General features: G+C 46.9%; 1 protein-coding gene across 1 annotated transcript in view; it reads right to left on the bottom strand.

Annotated features, from left to right (window-relative positions):
* tenm2a (teneurin transmembrane protein 2a) overlaps positions 1-18,196 on the bottom strand; it is a 154,786-nt gene that overhangs the window by 49,519 nt on the left and 87,071 nt on the right. The window contains exons 4-5 of the mRNA XM_031858161.1: positions 2,222-2,546; positions 202-458 (exon numbers count right to left, since the gene is read on the bottom strand). Of these exons, the coding sequence (XP_031714021.1) occupies positions 202-458; positions 2,222-2,546 (582 nt within the window). The remainder of the gene's footprint in view (positions 1-201; positions 459-2,221; positions 2,547-18,196) is intronic.

Genomic DNA, 18,196 nt, shown 5'->3' with positions numbered 1-18,196 from the left:
CACACACACACACACACACACACACACACACACACACACACACACACGTGCTATGCTATAACGAGTGGACAACAAATGCCAAAATTAACATATGATTACAATGGGGAGTAGTCGAAGTCAAAGAGGGCACACATGCTCGGATGCAAACATACACGCGTGTGCGCGCGACCGTGCGCTCCCTCCGTCACATGTGCTGGTTACAGCGAGTCGGGAGGACGGGCTCTGCCAACGCGGGGATGGTGTGACTCTCTGGCTCTGCCCGGCTGGCTCTGACTCCGGTCCCGAGCTCCAGCAGCTCCAGCCAGCCCACCCAATCTCCGCCATCGCCAGACCCAGCAGAGGAGGGCCCAATCTGGGATGGAGGGTGGAGCTGGAAACCCTGTCGGCCGCTCTGGGCTCCATTCACTGCGGCGGGCTCCCGGCCATGCCCAACCCCACCACCTGAACATGACCAAATACTGGCACGGAGGAGAGCTCGACAGCGTGCGTCAGTGTGTTCGCCGCTTTGTTTCAATCTGTAAAGATGGCGGCCACAGTGGCTTCTGTAAAAAAGTGGAAATAACAAAAAAAAACGACCTGTCTCCTGAAACGATGTGATGGCATATGTATCGCCATGGCAACGCAGGTCACGATAAACAATTTGAACTGGAAATAGCTTCTATTTCAAGCTGTAGGTATTCTTGTTCAACACCGCGCATCTCCTTATCCATCGTGCATACCGACGCGATGCATCAGCACAGGTTGAGCATGGACCTGAGACCAGTGGGGCTGAATTAATCATGGCCGGGCCTCATAAATACTGCACAGGGCCGGCACTCGGGGGAGCTTATCCGGGACCATCGGAGCCAGAAGCCCCAGCGCCCAGCAGGAGAAACACAACTACAGCTTGCAGAGTAAATGCTCGGAGAACCGGAGAACGGGCGCGTGCATGCTAGCAAGCATGTAGGCAGAGTGTCCCCTCTCACTGCATGCCTCATGAATAGTAATACCCTGCATGAATGCTCTGTTTGCTTGGTAAGTGTTCTTTGTGTACCGGCAAAAGCGCATATGTAGGGTGTGTGAAATGGTTTGTATTTCCTGCTCCCTCACGTAAAGGTGCATGCATAATGGCTTTGACAGCTTTCTGTATGTGTTGCACTGCGAGATGAGGTAGAGGATGCATTTGAGTTGCACACCTTTGTGGATCAGTGGCCAAGAGCGATTTTCATTTTGTTAATACGGTGGCTCCGAACGATGGGAGGGGTGTGGGGACACACCGCACATCACGATATTCTGAGCTGTTGTGTGTTGCCGAGTGGACAAAAAAGTGTAGCTTGTGTCCGTTAGATGCATCATTAAGAAATAATGTCATAGTTCTAAAAATATGTGTCTTCGAGAGGAATCAGCAGAATGGTTCAAAGGTCATGTCTTCTACCCTTCATCCTTAGTTGAAAACACAAACTCATCGTGGGGAAGACGCCCAGTGAGAATAAAATGATCTCAGGTATTAGGAGCTCTGTCGCAGCATTATTTATAACTGCAAAATTTCATATTACAAAGTCTGATAATTCAAATGTAATCCGCATGAAGAGGCAGAGTAAATCTGTCTGGAGCTTGGACACATGGTACAGTTCAACTATGGGGAACTTTGACACTCCAATCTATGCTGTTGAGCATTTGCAAGTCCATTAAAGCCATTCAGTTCGTCCATCTAGCCTGATTCTTTATTCACGTTCGGTGAATGTGTAAGATGTGTTAATTTCAATGGCGTTGCATTGAAGCTCACACTGGCCTGCGCCTCACTGCGTGAGCGTTCTCAAAGTTGTTTACCACCTTGACAGCTGACCTTTGAAGTAATGGAGAGGCGAAGAGCCCAAATTGGAGCATTCATTTCATTTCATAAAGTGCTCCACAAAGGACGCATTGGTTTGCTGTCAGTCCAGGAGGCAGTAGTAAAGGCACAAATAATACTTTCTCCAATACACTTTTATATTGTTAAAAACTCACAGTTAGCTTACAAGCTAGCTTGTGTTATTTGTTTCCAAGGTGACTGCTTGTTTTTGGTGAGATTGTTTTCTCAACATTCTTAACAAAGTCTACGATTGCCGGAGAGAGTAAACAGTTCTGTATCAGGTTACATCTGCCTCAGCTCTTATTGCCTTTGCTAGCATCGTTCTTGTTGTTCACAGGAATGTTGTTGAAGCAGCACGGCTCTGACCTTTCATTCCTCACTATTTATTACTCAAGGCTCATTCCACTGCTGTGCTTGTGAGTGGGTCGAGATATTAGCAAAAAAAAAACAACCAATAAATAAAGGGAAGGTATTTCCTCTGACCTGGTCTCCAGCGGGACGTTACTGTTGAGAACCCAGCTGTCTTGCAGCTGGACCGACTCTGGGGTGGTGGGTCCGTCGCCAGTGCCCGGAGCCGGGGCGTGGATGGGGTTGCGTCCCCCTCTCAGGGTGTTTCTGTTCAGGCTGTTGGCAGACTGGTGGGACAAGGTGTGGTGGTTGTGCGGAGGGGGCAGTGGAGGCCGTAGCGTGGACTGACTGTGGTGGTTGGCGGCCCCTGGAAGGAGACAAGAACAGAGAGGGATTTAAGTGCCACGCTTCCCTGTGAAGGAAATCAAAGAGAGTTTCGGATGAAGGGAGGGAAGGAGTTCGTGCCAAGACGCTACAAATGTAGGACAGAAATGTTATTTGATATTTAGTGTTTATAAGCATGCCAAAAAAAGAAAATGTAAGCCTTTTTCAGCTAGCAAATAACTTCATTAACATTCCATGATGTGCGACTTTTGTGTCGGCGATCATTTTGTCAGAGAAGGTGTCATATTTTCCAAATGGTCGATAACTTATCTTAGCAGGACGCTCCAGCTAAATAGATACATGAAATTTGATAATCATGTTTTCACGTGCGCATTTTTCCTACGTTGTTGTCCGCTCTATTTTTAGCCAATTCTTCCACTCTCTCTCGCTTTCACTCTTTTCTTTATCACAACTGAGAGAAAGTATGTGTGTGTGTTTGTGTGTGTGTGTGTGAGCAGTACTAGAGCACTCCGCACAGCGTGTGCCCTCATCTCTAGCTCTCAGACTTGGGGGAACATGTCAGCTAGAATCCAATACCAGCCCTTCCAACTCTGAGCTAATGGACTGTTGAGTGAGAGAGCTGAAAAACAAACCCGGATGAGTCAGACAAGAACACCCATTCACACATCACCTTTCTATCTCCTCTCTCTCTCTCTCTCTCTCTCTCTCTCTCTGTCTCTCTCTCTCTCTCGCTGTGTGAATCAGCGGGGGGGATCTGATCCCGTCTAGAGCATGTGCGAGTCTGTGTGGGCTCATAGAGGGAAATCAATAAACCACATATCATACAGTATAGGAGCTCGACACAGCTGCAACACTGCTTGCGCATCAGCATGCTTTTGTTCACATATTGACAGGTGCGTGTATTCACTGCAAAGACACGCCGGTGTCATTGATGTTACATTCGACTTTGAATTATTCTGCTTTAAAACTCAGTTTGCGTCTTTTTCTTTCATCAACACGACACGCAGCACTTTAATCGTTATTTTACACTTCTGAGCGTTGGAATACATTATGGGGATTGTGTTTGATGCACGTCGCCTTCCTCGGCGCTGATCAAAGGACAGAGTGGGCGCACATACTGTATGCCTATGCACACGCGCAGCTTGGCCAAGCTGCGCGATCACACTTGCTCCATTTGTCATTTCCTCTTGCATTGGATACAAAAGAAAGAAGAAGCGGCGTGCGAGGGGAAGGGAGACGGGTGGATGTGTCGCACTCTTCTGTCTGCTTTGATATGTGTCGGTCAAGAGATTCCTGAGAGGCATGAGTGATAAGTGGCGTTACACTAAGCAACAACAGAGATGCCCACAGCAACCGGCTCGTGCACATCAATTGATGCAGTACGTGTATTTATAGCAATATGTCTGCATGCTAACTTTCCCTCTTTCTTACTCCTCCTCATTTCCTTCCCACTAGACGGGTGCTTAGAGCATATATACGGGGCAGCGAGCTCCCATGCAACTGCAGCCGTAATGGCGACCAGTTTGTAAGGTGACCTGATTCCGCCGTGGAGCCGCTGGGACGCAGGTGTCCCCCCCCCCCCCAAAGAACCGACGCTTGTGAAAGGAGAGAAGAGGGGAAGAGGGGAAGAGGGGAAGGAGACGAGAGAAAGATGGAGGGGCCCCGACCTCTGCTACCCGGGAGAGACACAAAGCATCTGCTTGCACGTTCAAACACGCTCCTGGGAGAAACAGACGCATGCGGTCGCGTACTCACAGTTACACACCTGCAGGGAAAGTCAAACCCCCTGCATCATACATGCAGAATGTGAAATTGATATTAAAGCGCGGGGAGAGTTTTACTTCTCGTAGTCTCCTCCCCTACGCAGCCTCATTCCTTCCCGAGGATTGTTTTCCTCTCTTTCATCTCGCTTTTATTTGCATTTTGTTTGTCTCCTCTGCAGAGATGTAAAGCGCCCTGAGGTAAATCTTGTTTGTTAAAAGCACTTTATAAATAAATTTGACTTGACTTCCTTTCCCCGCCATGCAAAATGTGAAAGAGCTCCCGACTACAACCCTGTCTGCATAAATACTTTTATCTAAGCCTATAGCAACAATGCACATAACACCACAGCCCGACACTGGGAAGAAAATAATCAGCTCGCACGCACGCATGCAGGCATGGACACACGGTCCAAAAATAAAAGTAGGCACTCCAGTTCTCACACACTACCCCGCTGTCTCCCATGTTTAAAATCTGCGTAGAAAAAAATATGCATGCGGTTCGCCTTTGTTCACTTTCCTGACATAAATATTGAACAGTTTTTTCATTCAAATTCGGATGAATAATATATGGCAAACCTTGCATGGAAGAGGAATCCATGGTTTTCTATGAACCTGTGTGTGTGTGTGTGTGTGTGTGTGCACTCATCCTGCACCACTGGGACAGTGTGCTGCGTTAACAGTCAGGCCACAACATCGTTACACAGGGTCATATCCCGCTGCATTTACTTTATTGACTTTAACATTTCCCTTCAAAAGAAGAGATTAAAACGCTTTTATCTATAGTTGCAAATTCCATTATAGCAAGTGTCCAGATAGAAGTATTTCTATGCTCTGAAACTCTCTACAGCCTCCTGACGCTGCCAGAATTGTCAGGTATCTTCAGGTTAACTGGAGTGAATTGTTACATGATAGAATGCGATTGTTTCTTTTATTCTGCGCTGAATCAATTGTTGCAGAATAAAGCACGTAAATCACTCACTACCAGTGTTAACTGTTGTTAATGTGCAAACAAACCAAACAAAAAGAAATCTCTTTTACTCTTCCACAAGTCACACAGCCTTTAGTGTGCTGCACAATATTTATGATCAGACACATAAAATTGCTTTCTTTTTTTCCTGCTACAGCACAGGAGAGTGATGTCAAAGAAATTCATTTTCATGTAAGCTTCAAATCCATAAAAAGAAAAAAGAAAAAAGAATCCTTAGTAAATAGAAACACACTGAGAAGTGGGGTCGGCGTGAGTTGCAAGGCCGTTTTTTTTCTTCTTCTCATTCATAGAACTCTCGAGGAAAACCGCAGATAAGTCTGACCAACCATTGGAACAGAGGCAGAGCGCAGTGACGAGAGGGCTGGAGGTAAACGGGTCCAATCAATTAAGATGGGTTAGTCAGATGAATTGTCCGGTTGCTGAAGTACGACCCGCAGGTAGTCTAATGGGAACAACCGTTTTACCAGGAACCCGGTCTGATAAAAGACAAAACATGCTGTGAGGAAATAGAGCAATTAGAGAGCAGCCGAGCAGATCACATTTTATTCCACTTTATCTTTCCCTCCTTTCGTCCCTCTCTCTTTCACTCCAGTGTGAGTAAACAGCGATTGTGAAGAGATTTTTCTCGACAGCTCTGTTTTGTTTTCGCAGCCACTTTTTTTTAGTGTGTGGAGGAGCTCTGAGCCCTTCTGACTGCTGTTGAAGGCTGACCCACTTTATTCTGTCCACGGTTCCCATGCGACTGCAGTGTGTGTGTGTGTTGGGAGGGGGGGCTGTAGCTGTAAGCTGGTGGGTTTGGCTCCGGCTAATCCCTGGAAGTTCATTATGCTCGCCAATTCAAAGGAGCCCCATTCAGCAGAGAAGCATTAGCCTGTCTGCTAACCTGCCTCCCCTGTAAAGCACACTGCGCACACACACGCCAGTGAGAGGCAGGGGCTCGCCACATCATATTAATCTTGCATTGTGTGTGTGTGTGTGTGTGTGTCTGTGTGTGGCCAGCTGGCAGCAGGAACCAACCGAGGCAGTTTGTTTTTGCAGCCCTGGATGTTTATTGACATTTTCTGTGGTTAACAGAGAAAAGTCGCAGGGCAGGATGTGCATCTATGTGAGAATGTGTGTGTGTGCGTGTTTATGTGTGCGCGTGTTTGCAGGATGGAACTTCCCATTCAGCAGTTGAAACGGATCATTGCAGGGCTCAGCCCCCGATCCTCCCTCTGTCCTTCCCACCCCCTCTGCCTCTCCGTCTCTTTATTTCACGCCCCATATCGCCACTGCTATCCTTCTTTTTCAAAATGCAAAATGCAAAAAAAACAAAAAAAAAAACACACTGCGCCACCCTCCATTGTTTCCCACGCTCCTTCTTCTCTCCGAGCTAACTGCTATTGCTCCCCGCGCTTTAAAGGTGGTTTAACCCCATGTGCCGGCGTTCCGTATGTCCTCTGCCTCAGAATGTCACGTGCTCCCCGTTTGTCATTCTTTGTCATGCCGAGTATGATGGAAGGAGAGCTTAAGGTGAGAATAAGAGGCACACGTACAAACACACACACAAGCGCACAAAAGGGGCTCGATTTGCAGATTGGCTTTATTATCCAGAAACACACATAAAGGCAGCGTTAAAGACATAAATCTACACAGACACACACACACACACACATACGCGCACAGCCTCTGCCTTGGCTAGTCATCTCTGTCTAATTAGGAGGCAATAATCCGCTAGAGAAGAGTCATCAGATTCAGCCAAAAACAAACAGTCTCCATGAGCAGAAAAGCACGTGTGCCTTTCACCCACACGCACAGACACACAAATCATCCCACTGTTACGCAAATGTCACCCTTACATAAGCACCATTAGGAAGGATGACATTAGCGCAAGGGGGGAGGCGACGCGTCTTCGCTGTGCCTTTTGTTTCTGTAGATTTGTTTCAACAAAGCCATTAAACATGCATTGCTTCGGCTGTGACTTGAGGTGGCTTCCCTGGCGGCAGAGAGCTAGCCACTTTAGAAGAGGCCCGGGCTAAAAATAGCTTAGCATTCCCCATGCATAATGAATGGGCAGAGCCAGCGCTAACGCTAGCTCTTTCCAGGAGCGGTCCGCCACGCTCCGTTTGGCCGTCTCAGCTCTCCCGGCGTTCCGTGGGGGGGGGGGCGGTCTGAGCGTTCCCAGACAGGTGCTCCGAGCCAGACAGTATTCCCACATAAACACGCGCGGACCCAAATCCCAGCCAATCCTTCGGCAGCGCCGTTCCGTTCCCGTTCACCTGTCACGCTTCACTAGGAACACAAGTCATGTCTGTCCACCTGTTAGCTTAGGTAATGGCGGACTACTTTGCAGGAGCACGCACGCACACACACGCTCGCAGACACAAACAACACACATACAAACAGCATGCAGCTTCCTGAGGATTATCTCGCTGTGGTCAGTTTCTGCCTGGCTTGGTAAGGCTCATTTCCTGCCCAGCGTCCACTCTCTACAGGACCCACACACAGAAACACACACACACACACACACACACACACACACAGACGGGCACACGCTCGCACAAGCGCATGCATAAACAGTCAGCCGGTTATAGGTGTTTTATTTCCTCGCAGCCGTTCCTGTGACTTCCTACATGCCAGGGTGTGTTTATGCAGTGCCAGACTGCCACTCTAAACTCATTAAGGTCGATTTTAATGGCCGCCCAAAGCCAAGGACTCTCTCCGCACCCATTAGATCAGTGGTCCTGGCTGGAAAACGTGGCAATTTGCAATTTCATCATCTCAACGTTGTTCTCCTTCCATCCAAATATCTCTCGTTTCGCCCTCTAAGCTCTCATCAGCTTACCCTTATTTTTATTCACATCCCCCCTTTTATTTCCTCTTTGTTTCCCTGTGTGTCTGGGTTTCTGTCGCCCTTTCAGTCACTTTCTGCATGCATTTCTTTCTAGTGCCCTTGGATGTTATTTTTTGTCTCCTTTTTGACTGTTTCTCCATGCAAGATGTCTCATTAAAGAACTTCAAAAGTCAAAGTTTGGCTTTCTCCAGCTCTGCTCCCATTTGCCTCTCTGCGCCACTCTTTTCCCTGCTTCTCAGTTGTTGTTTTTTTTTCATTATTTCTTTCTCTTTCTTTCCTTCTCTCTTTGTCTCTCTCGCTCGCCGGCTCTGTGTGTACATGCTCAGCAGAGACTAAAAAGGAGCCCTGGAACAGAAAGTGTGGGTGTATGTGAACGAGAATGAGAGAAAGAGGGAAAGCGTTGCCTGCGAGCCTGGCTCTCCCTCTTTGCCAGTGTCTGCCATTAGGGTGTCAGTGGCAGAGTGAATTTATTTGCTGTGCGGTTACTGGGCTAATGATTGATGTTGCCCCAGCAAACAGTAAACCAATTAGACGGCTGATGTAACGTCATTTTAAAAGCCTCCTAATCACGTTGCTCTTGAACCTGGGACCCGGGCCTTCCCTAATGAAGATTTATACTGGATCAAAGGAGAGCCTAACGCCATTAACAATAGATTGTATTCCACCAAAAATCACATTAGGACTTCTCTGCCCACCCCTCCCTTCCCTCCCATCAGGCCTCTGCTAAATATATCTGCTGATTACAAGTGCAGATGCACAGAGGGAATGGAGGAGCAGGGGGAGAGCGGGAAAGAGAGGGACAGAGTTGGCCCACAGCAGCTAACTGTTGAGAATAAATGTATACGCTGATGAACAAACTCATCACTGCAGATGTGATGTAAGCACACGGGGCGTCCAATGATGAAGGAGAAAGCTTATAGCCGGGGAAACTAACTAGTTTGCCTTTGCTACACTGATCCTCCTGGCGGCACTTTAAATTCATCATCCCCTTACCTTTCACTTTCCGGCGCATTATTAATGTCACATGGAGAATAAAGTACAAACACACACCTACTCACTGGCAACCGATATGCGCTCGCCGGAGTGCAGGGGTTGCTTTCACTTGCATCATTGTTTTTTCTGGCAGCGGTTGACAAAGGTGTTAAGGGTTACATTTAAATTTGTAATCCATTAAGAGATTACCAGCTGTCGGCTCGAAATGCGCTTTTTTTTGTTCCGCGAACCTCCTACGAAGTCAAGTTTGGGAACGGAGAGTGTTTTTTCTGTTGTTGCTCCTTGATTATACCATTTCAAAAAACCTGATGGTCTTCTCAGCATAAAAGGTGATTGATTAAAAGAGCTCTTTGACAGGCAGTCGTCAACATATGCTGGGTAATCTTTAACTGTTAAAAATACACAAATAGATTGTAAATTCACCCGTGCACGATCAATGAGAGTTATTTCCGCTCTAATAAAACCGTAACATCCATAATTGACCGTGGTTACAATCAATATCTACCTTAAATCTCTAAGTGCATATTTTATGATGCCTCACAATGTAAATAAAGGTTACATAAGTCCCCTTGGTTTGATTCCCAGCCTTGCAAATTAATGATGACTTTCGGAGGAATGCAAAAAAAAAGAAGAAGAAGAAGAAAAGAAGCAGAAACCAAATGGCCAAAAGAACAAGATGTGACATAAAGGATTGAGCAGCGACTAAATCAGATCAGGGAATGGACACACAATGAGGTAATGCAGCGACCCAGGTGATGGATGGCCCCGCTGATGCATAAATAAAATGAAGGGGAGGATAAAAGGTTCGGGGTGAATGGCGAGCTCTCTTACCCGTGGAGGAGGTCTGGGCCCGGAGCAAGTACGAGTCTTCTGGGTGGGGCTCCAGGTGAGAGTGGGTGGAGTTTTTCTCCAGCAGGGGCACCTGGCATTCCCTGATCGGTGGGGACGGGCCAGGGGAGGGGTGGTGGGGGGCGGACGAGGAGGACGGGAGGGACGGAGGGAGCAGGGAGGAGGAAGAGGTCGGAGGGAGTGGGCGACCTGGAGGATGGAGGGAGAGAAGAGAGGGGTGGGGGGGGGATGGAGGGGAGGGCGTTAGACAAAACAGATGGCAATGACTGACAGTGATACCGGGGGCCCGTTCCGAGGCAGGTCTACCGAGTCATCTGGATCATTTTCAAAACCTAGAGTCCCTTAAAGGGTCCTTGCAGATCGTAATGTGAATAGGGAGGAGTGGAACTTCAATGTTGACAGTTTTCATTGGAACTGTCTCCTATGTTTTCTCGTGAAAACAGTTTACAGTGTGTTTTGTGCGAGCATCCAGAGAAACTGGAACATTGTTTCTGGAACAGTTTTAGTGCTGTGACTAAAAACAATGTGGTGTTGCAGAAATCTTGCAGACTGATACCACAAAATGAAACAAAACTAAAACTATATTGAAAACGAGAAAAAAAAAATCTTTTTTCATTATTTCATTTGGTTGGATCAAACATTTACAAAAATTTGATGGGCAGAGGCTGTTGATGTAAACAAAACCTGCTGCAGGTTATGCTCGACATATTCATCCAGTTAACTAAGAGGTAGACTTGCTTCTCGGAACAGACCCCTGGTCATAGCAAATGTAAAGCAGCTTGGACACAAACACACAGAGGCTTGCCGAGGCCGGAGAGACTCAATGTAGAGATGCAGACTCACATAAAAAAAAAAAAAGCCCTTGAGATCTCCTCGACACATTAATAAGTGACACTTCAGCTCAGGAAGTTATGCTCACTTGAGCTCAATTCAACCTCATTTTCCATGCAAATGACTTCAACTGAATTAACATAGGAACAGTCATTTTACATTTTTTTTTTTTTAAATTTCATCCATACAGCCTCCAAGAAGAAATGATCTGCAGCACTGAGATATTGACCTACATCTATCTCACTGCTGTACAAATCAAAGCGAGCCGATGAAACTTTTGCTGAACTAGTGACAATTAGGAGACAATATTCTGAATATATCGGAATAAACTGAATTATAAAATACAGTGTAAGATGAGCACACCTAGATAAGACACGAACGGACTCATTCATGATAACGTCAATATGCTTTCTCGCAAACGTTAGCCGCTAAAGCTATATTGAGCATGTTGAGTTTGCTTGTGAATCCAACTTTTCATTTGCAATTTCGTCTTCCAAATTTGAAAGATTAACAGCAAAAAAACGGTCGGATTGATATTTTCGCGCGGGCCCTACATCCATTGCACGACTGTCCTCTACACGGGGGAGACGAAGGAAAGTTAACCGCCAAGTCTTTAAATAGTGGGAGCCATGGGACGCGTGGACACAATCAGGCTGTCCCATACACCAGAGAGAGGGAAGAGGGATGGAGACAATTCGCTCTACTCTCCGAAGGTTTGGAATCAAGGACAAAGACAAATCTAATAAATTCTATTTAGAGACGGCTCAAAATATAGAATAATTACGTCTGACGTATTTGCAGCTCAATCAATCAACAATATGGCAAGAATGAGGCCACCGAGTCCAGCCAATCCACCGAAGGACTCGGGTTATTACAACTTCCAATTAGCTAGTCGACCGAAGACGCTTTGACACCCTGATAATCACTTATTTTCTCCTTATTCCACATTGAAAATTATGGCTTCGGGCGTCGGCCATGTTTGCTTTTACAAATAAACTTATTTGGGGGGGGGCGTAGGAAAATAGGCTACATTTTACAAGCTTTACAAACTTCATCCATTCTTTCATTCGCCGCTGAAAGCTTCACGGGGGGAAATGAAGACGTTTTTCTTTCTTTCATCGCACTTCTCTGTTTCCGCAGAACAATAAACGGGCAGGAACAGATGGAGATAAAGAAAGAAAAGCCGCGAGACCTTGAAGAAAAAGCCGTGATGGCTGAACATTCATCATCATACTTCTCCTTCTCTTACTGACAGTTCTTTAGAATACCGATGTGGTGTGATTGTAATTTGACAGCATTCACCTTCCCATCACAGAATATTGATAGAAATCAAAATGTGTAAAGGCCATGATAGATGGGGAGCTTTTTTCGTTTTAGCCGACGGTGCAATATCGCTTGGATCAGGGAAACCTTACCTAGGCAGAGATGATTTAAGAAACAAAGTGGTTGGACATAGTTGTTGGTTAGATCGCCCATCTACGCTGCGACAAAATGAAGCGCATTAATCATGGGAAGCACTCGTTTTGAGTCCAGGTGCCATCGCGGCTTTACAGAGATACATTTGATAGAAATGGAGGCAGAGCGATGTCTCTGTCCTGCCGTCCAAACTGCTCCAGCTTATAGCTTTGCGTCATGGAAACCAGAGCTCGGATCGATCCACAGCCCCACGTTAACTACACCCCGGAGAGATACCGGCCCTGTCTTTTGTTGAGGTGTGTGCGTCTGTGTGTGTGTGTGTGTGGGTGTGTGTGTGTGCCTGTGTGTCCAGTCAATCTCATCAGCACAAACAGAGAAAAATGGATAAACAATGGCAAAGCAAACACTGTGGCGGACAGGAGGGAAAAGGAGAGAGGCGGGGAGGGACGGAGAGGGATGGAGACGGATGGAGAGGCGGGGAGGTCACGGGGATAACCGGGGGAATGGCGAGCGAAACAGCGGAGGACGGAGAAAAGAGGACGGACCAGAAGCTATGAGCTGACAAAAGTTAGTGGCAATAAAGATAAAAAAAATGGAGAAGAAAGCAATAGAGGAGGGTAATTAGGAGTGGAGGAGGCAATAAAAGGGGGCGGAGTAGTGGAAGAAGGAGGACGGGAAGTAAAATAATGAAGAGGTAAAGACGAAAAAAAAGCGATTGATCCAAATGAATCGATCACTCATATCAATTGACGGCGAGTGTGGATCTAGCTATTTGCATATTTCACCAGACCTATAAAAAGGCTATTGGTGACAACAGGCAATGAACAATGTCCGTGTGTGTGTGTGTGTGTGTGTCTAGCTGCGCACCTTTAAGAGGGTTTTAGTGCGGTTGCATGTTTTTATTGCACGCAATCACGGGTGTGTGCGCTTTAAGGTTACGCATATGCCTGCACGGTTATTAATATTTTAAATCACTTTAATTACAAAAAAAGGAGAAAAAAATTGCACTAGTTGGCCAAAAGCAATTAAGGGGACTTTAATCTCCTTAGCAATTATGCTGTGGGGCATCCTTAACTCAGTCATTTCTGCCCGCTACATTTCCAGAAAGGTCAGTGGAAATTGCTTTGTGTTATTAGAACAAAGACTTAGCGATGAGCTCGCGTTGTTTCTCTTGACAATTTGCCTCGCTGCCGTCCCCTCAGCCCGCCTCCCCCGGCCATCTGTACGAATCTCTCAATCCATCCCTCCGTGCCCCCTCTCTTAGGCTACTACTCGGAATCTACAGTTCTCTCGCAAGTGTTGATTGGTGTGAAAAGCGAGTGTGTCGTGGGGTCTAAAAAACTAAATACCAAGACTGTGGCCCCGCATGAAGGGCCTTAGCGGAGCCCCTTGATGAGTTCAGTAGAGCGTCAGAAGAAATGTGATCGTCGCCATTAGTTGGTTGTGAGAGCTTCAGGCTTTGACTTGCTTATATGAGACATTTAAAGTGTGTGAGCTCTTGGCCCGTTGTTGTGCTACCGTACGTCTCCACTGAACCGTCTCAATACGAGCTCAGAGTAATCTATCGTGTCTCCCTCCACCAAGCCATTCTTTACCGCGCCACGGCGTTACGCATCGGACGCAATTCCTCTTGTTGACTGTTCAATGACTTCTCTCCTCTTCCCCTCCTCGTCCTTGTCTCTATTTCAGTCCCTCCGTGCCTCCCTCCCTCCCTCCCGAGCTCCGTCCATCCGTCCACCCATCTGGCTGAGGTGAGGAGTGGTAGGCCGAGGAGAGCGGAGTGGAGTGGAGCGAGGGATGGAGCGACAGCTGGAGCCCAGTCAGACAAGGAGAGACAAATTACCCCTCTAACGAGAGCCATTCATCATCTCTTCATCTCTCCCTCCTTCCATCCCTCTCTTCCTCCTCCACACCTCTACGTGAAATACGGCGCGCACCTGGATAGCAAAAAACCAAAAAAAAAAACCCAAAAAAACACACAACTTAACAGTTGATGATGTTCTCATCTAGTCGCCGCTCGTGTACCTCGCACTGCCGAGTCAAATCGGCGCTGTCTTTTATTAAGGTGAAAATAACGAAAGGAAGAGGGGGAGGCAGGGGAGGGAACCGGGGGGACAAGATAAGGGAGACGCGGAGTGATTGAATGAGCGGTGCGCGGGGAAGAGGGAGGAAAAGAGAAACGACACACCCATGCTGGCACATGCAGAGACTCATTACCATGGCTGCTGTCAGCACAGATGTTGGACTGAGGGGGAGCTGTCAGTCAGTGCGTGCGTGTGTGTAAGTATGCGCGTCTATGTGTGTGTGTGTGTGTGTGTGATAGTGTCTGACAGTGATCTGAGGGCTATTTAGTGATGACAGCTGCTGACACAATGGGCCCTTTTCTCTATTTATCTATACAGTGCAGTCTGTCTCCTCCATCTCATCTCTCTTCCTGCCCCCCCCCCCCCCTCCCTTTTTTATTTTTTTCCCAATCCTCGCCTCTTCTTTCCTCTCATTCATTCCTTTCTAAGATTTCACATTTAGCCCGTCTGTGGCAAGGCGCACACCTGTTGCTGCCCGTGTGTGCGAGCAACAAATGGATGTCGCCGCCTATGTCCCGAAAACGTCCCTCCTTCTCATTTCGTTCCTTTTCGTAACGGGGGCCGCCGCAGAAAAAAAGAAATAACGTGAGCGATAACGTGAGTAAAGGGGGAGATGAGAGGATGATTCAACGGACGTGTTTTAATGAGTAAAGTTGGGCTTTCGCAGCCTCAGGAGATGATTGTATCATTGGCTCCGTCTTTGATGTGCAACGTGAGTGTCTGGGATCTTCTCTGGCCTGGAGCTCGGGCTCCGGTCCTCTCTTTCATCACGCCTGCATCACTCCATCATTCCACATCTGTGGGGCCCCCTCTTTCCCAAACAGTCCGACCCTCCACACACACGCGCACAGCCTGTATCAGAGGTTGAAGAAGGCGTCCGGCTGGGAAGGAGGCGCCTCGCACACACAGCGTCACATTGTTTGGGTCTGGATTATGGTGCTTTCTCGATTTCTGTTTTTTACATTAATTATAGGATTATAACTCACGCTCGTCATTTGCGCTGCGGCAGATCCGTTATGAATGATTTTCAACTGAATGTTCTGCTCCCATGCAAGAAGAGGCCCCATTGTTTGCACTACCAACTTTATTTTTTATTATCAGAACCCAATATTTGACCAGATTTTTAGTAATTTTCTTTTAAAAAATCGGATTTTCAACAAGAAATTCCCCCACACAGTACTATTCTTGTAATCGAGCCTGATGATAATGAGTCCTCAGATGACTGGCTCATGAAACATATAAAAGAAAATACTCTGAATTCTTTGAAAAGGAGAAAAATAAATACACATGTGGAGATGAAAAGACGACAGCAGCAAAAGACCTTCGCCTTGTTCCATCTTTTCAACCACCAACCAAACCCCACCTGGACTGAAGCTGTGAATCAATGACTGCGAGGCCATTCAGGAGTAATAGGTTCCGATGATTACTCGCCTCTTAACGACTTCTTTTTGCCCTCACATGACGAGGACTGCATAGTGTCGGAATAAAGCCTCATAACTCCTTTGAGAGATGTGGCATTGCACATGGCAAGGCACTTGTCGAACTGCACGGTGTAAATTGAAAGAATGAAAACCTGCTGCGTGAATTGGAACACATCGTCTCTGAATAATCCCCAGGTTCAGAAGGCCGTTCCTCGCTCCTCTCCTCACTCAAGTGGCTGTATTCTTTTATATTTTTTTATATTATTCTAATTCTGAGAAGAGGAGAGAGAGACGGGGACCGACGCACGCTGAGTCTGTGCAATACACTTGACCTTTTGACCCAAACGCCCCAAAAAAAACAAAAGAACGGTCCAACGCCTATATGCATCTGCTAATTAAAACATGCCTGCTGTTGCTGGGAAGTACAAGAGTATGTTAGTGTGTGTGTGTGTGTGTGTGTGCGCGCGCAACACAGCATTAGGATGCTGCAGCACACCCGTGCTGTCCATTGTCAGAGATGTCCACTGCGTAACTTGGGGCATCCGTGGAGGCTGCATTACCATATAAATTACATCCATGTTGCTGCTGCTGCTGTGGATTGATGGTATTGTTATGGATTCTACACATTGGACCCTCATTGAAAACAATCAAAATAAATAGCCTGCTCCTTCCACATAAATGCATACACACACACACACACACACACACACACACACACACACACACACACACACACACAGAGGCACTCGCTCATAACCGCACGCTCACATGTCCAAGCGTGCGCATGTGAAACCACACAGGAACAAAACCCTTAACCCAGGTGCAGAGAGATAGACACCCATCCCCTCGGCCTTCCGTTACCTTTGAACATGCTCTGTAATGCCTGGAAAGAGCACATCTGCAGATCTGTGTGTGTGTGTGTGTGTGTGTGTGTGAGGGATGTGCAAAATGCACATGTTCAACAAACTCGCCCGATGCCTATTTGTGAGTCAATTTGACGGGAGAAGACAAACGTGTAATTTTAGCTCGGACTGCAGGAGACACAATTAAAATATGAATCAGTACCAAAATAATAACACATAAGAGGTATACAATTCAAAAATAGAGCAACAAGAACCAGACATAATGAAGTAATTTCTTGCCACAGATTACATGCTGGAGCTTGAAAAAAAGAATGCAACCCAATTATCTCCAAATTTGTTATTCAGTTGATAAAATACAATGACAGTGTTGGGATCTGACTATATGGCTTCGACATGTGCTGTGGAACAAAGAGAGTCAGGCCTTCCCTTTTGCAAGCAAAGGTTTCATCCTGATTGTAGTTTGAGCACCAAACCCCAACTCTGAAGAAATTCACATTAGGGTGTGAGTTTCCTCCCCCCAAAAACTATGTGTTCCTGAAGTTACCTGAAAGCAGCGATGCAATCTAAATGGCCGAGAGTCAAGACACCCCAGGACCCCTGTGGTTCAGCCACTGTTCTACAAAACTACCTGCAACCCCCACCTCAACGCTTTTTCCCTTCGACCTCCGTCGAGCTAGGGAGCACACCAACGTTGTTTCCCTTTTCAACCAAATCCTAGGTCTAACAGTTTATATTCGCTGGCCGAATTCACCAAACTGTCTATGTTATCTTTGTTCGTATCCACGAAGCGAACCCCTTTTTAGTCCTGCAGAAGTGAAGAAGCAAGACTTCTTGAGAGAGAGAGAGAGAGAGAACTTCCACTCTCCACCAAGTGCCTCGTTTGCTCCGGCCATAAGGACGCGAAAATCCCTGATCCAGACGACAGCGATTCTCTCCTACCGAGAGAACACCTCCCGCGGCCCGCAGCCGCGCTGCCTGAGCCCACCGAAGCTCAGAAGAACCCCTCAGAAGAACCCCCCTCAATCACCACGATTGCATCGTACCGTAAGGCGAAATAGAGTCTGGGCAGTGTTAGAGAGAGTTCATTTGTGTTTATTTTATCTTGTTTGTGTGCTTAAAGTACTGTTCATTTTTATAACGTAGTATATGCTTTATGATCACCGACACTGGCGATCCCTGAAATTGCTAGTGTTGTGTAGAAGTTACCGTGTATTCTATGCTACCGTGATTCGTGTCGAGACAGCCGCAGTGAGGTCGAAGTTGCTTCTCATCAGTTCAGGAGGTCAGAACCGCCGGCTGAGACAAAGAGTCGCGGTTCTTGCTCCCCTGGCTGAGAGAGCAATCTTCCGTACTCCCGCGCGGCGCAGAGGATCTTAATCTTTTGTTTTATTTAATTTTGTTTTGTTCCATTCCCTTCTCGTTTACTAATCAACACACACACACACATATAGCTTTGAGCTAATGTAGCTACGTGCTAAACGGCTACCGGCACGTATAGACGCCAGGTCTCCTGTTGGCTACCCGCCATTTTTGAGTCTCACGCATGAGAGACGTCACCACGTCCCAACTACGTCATACGTCGATGAGCTGTTTCCTCGCTCCTCCCCCTACACACACACACCCCCCCCCCC

The sequence above is a fragment of the Anarrhichthys ocellatus genome, unplaced genomic scaffold (assembly GCF_004355925.1).
Source record: "Anarrhichthys ocellatus isolate YVR2014 unplaced genomic scaffold, GSC_Weel_1.0 scaffold19, whole genome shotgun sequence".
NCBI lineage: Eukaryota > Metazoa > Chordata > Actinopteri > Perciformes > Anarhichadidae > Anarrhichthys > Anarrhichthys ocellatus.
This window is presented reverse-complemented; position numbering and strand designations above follow the sequence as displayed.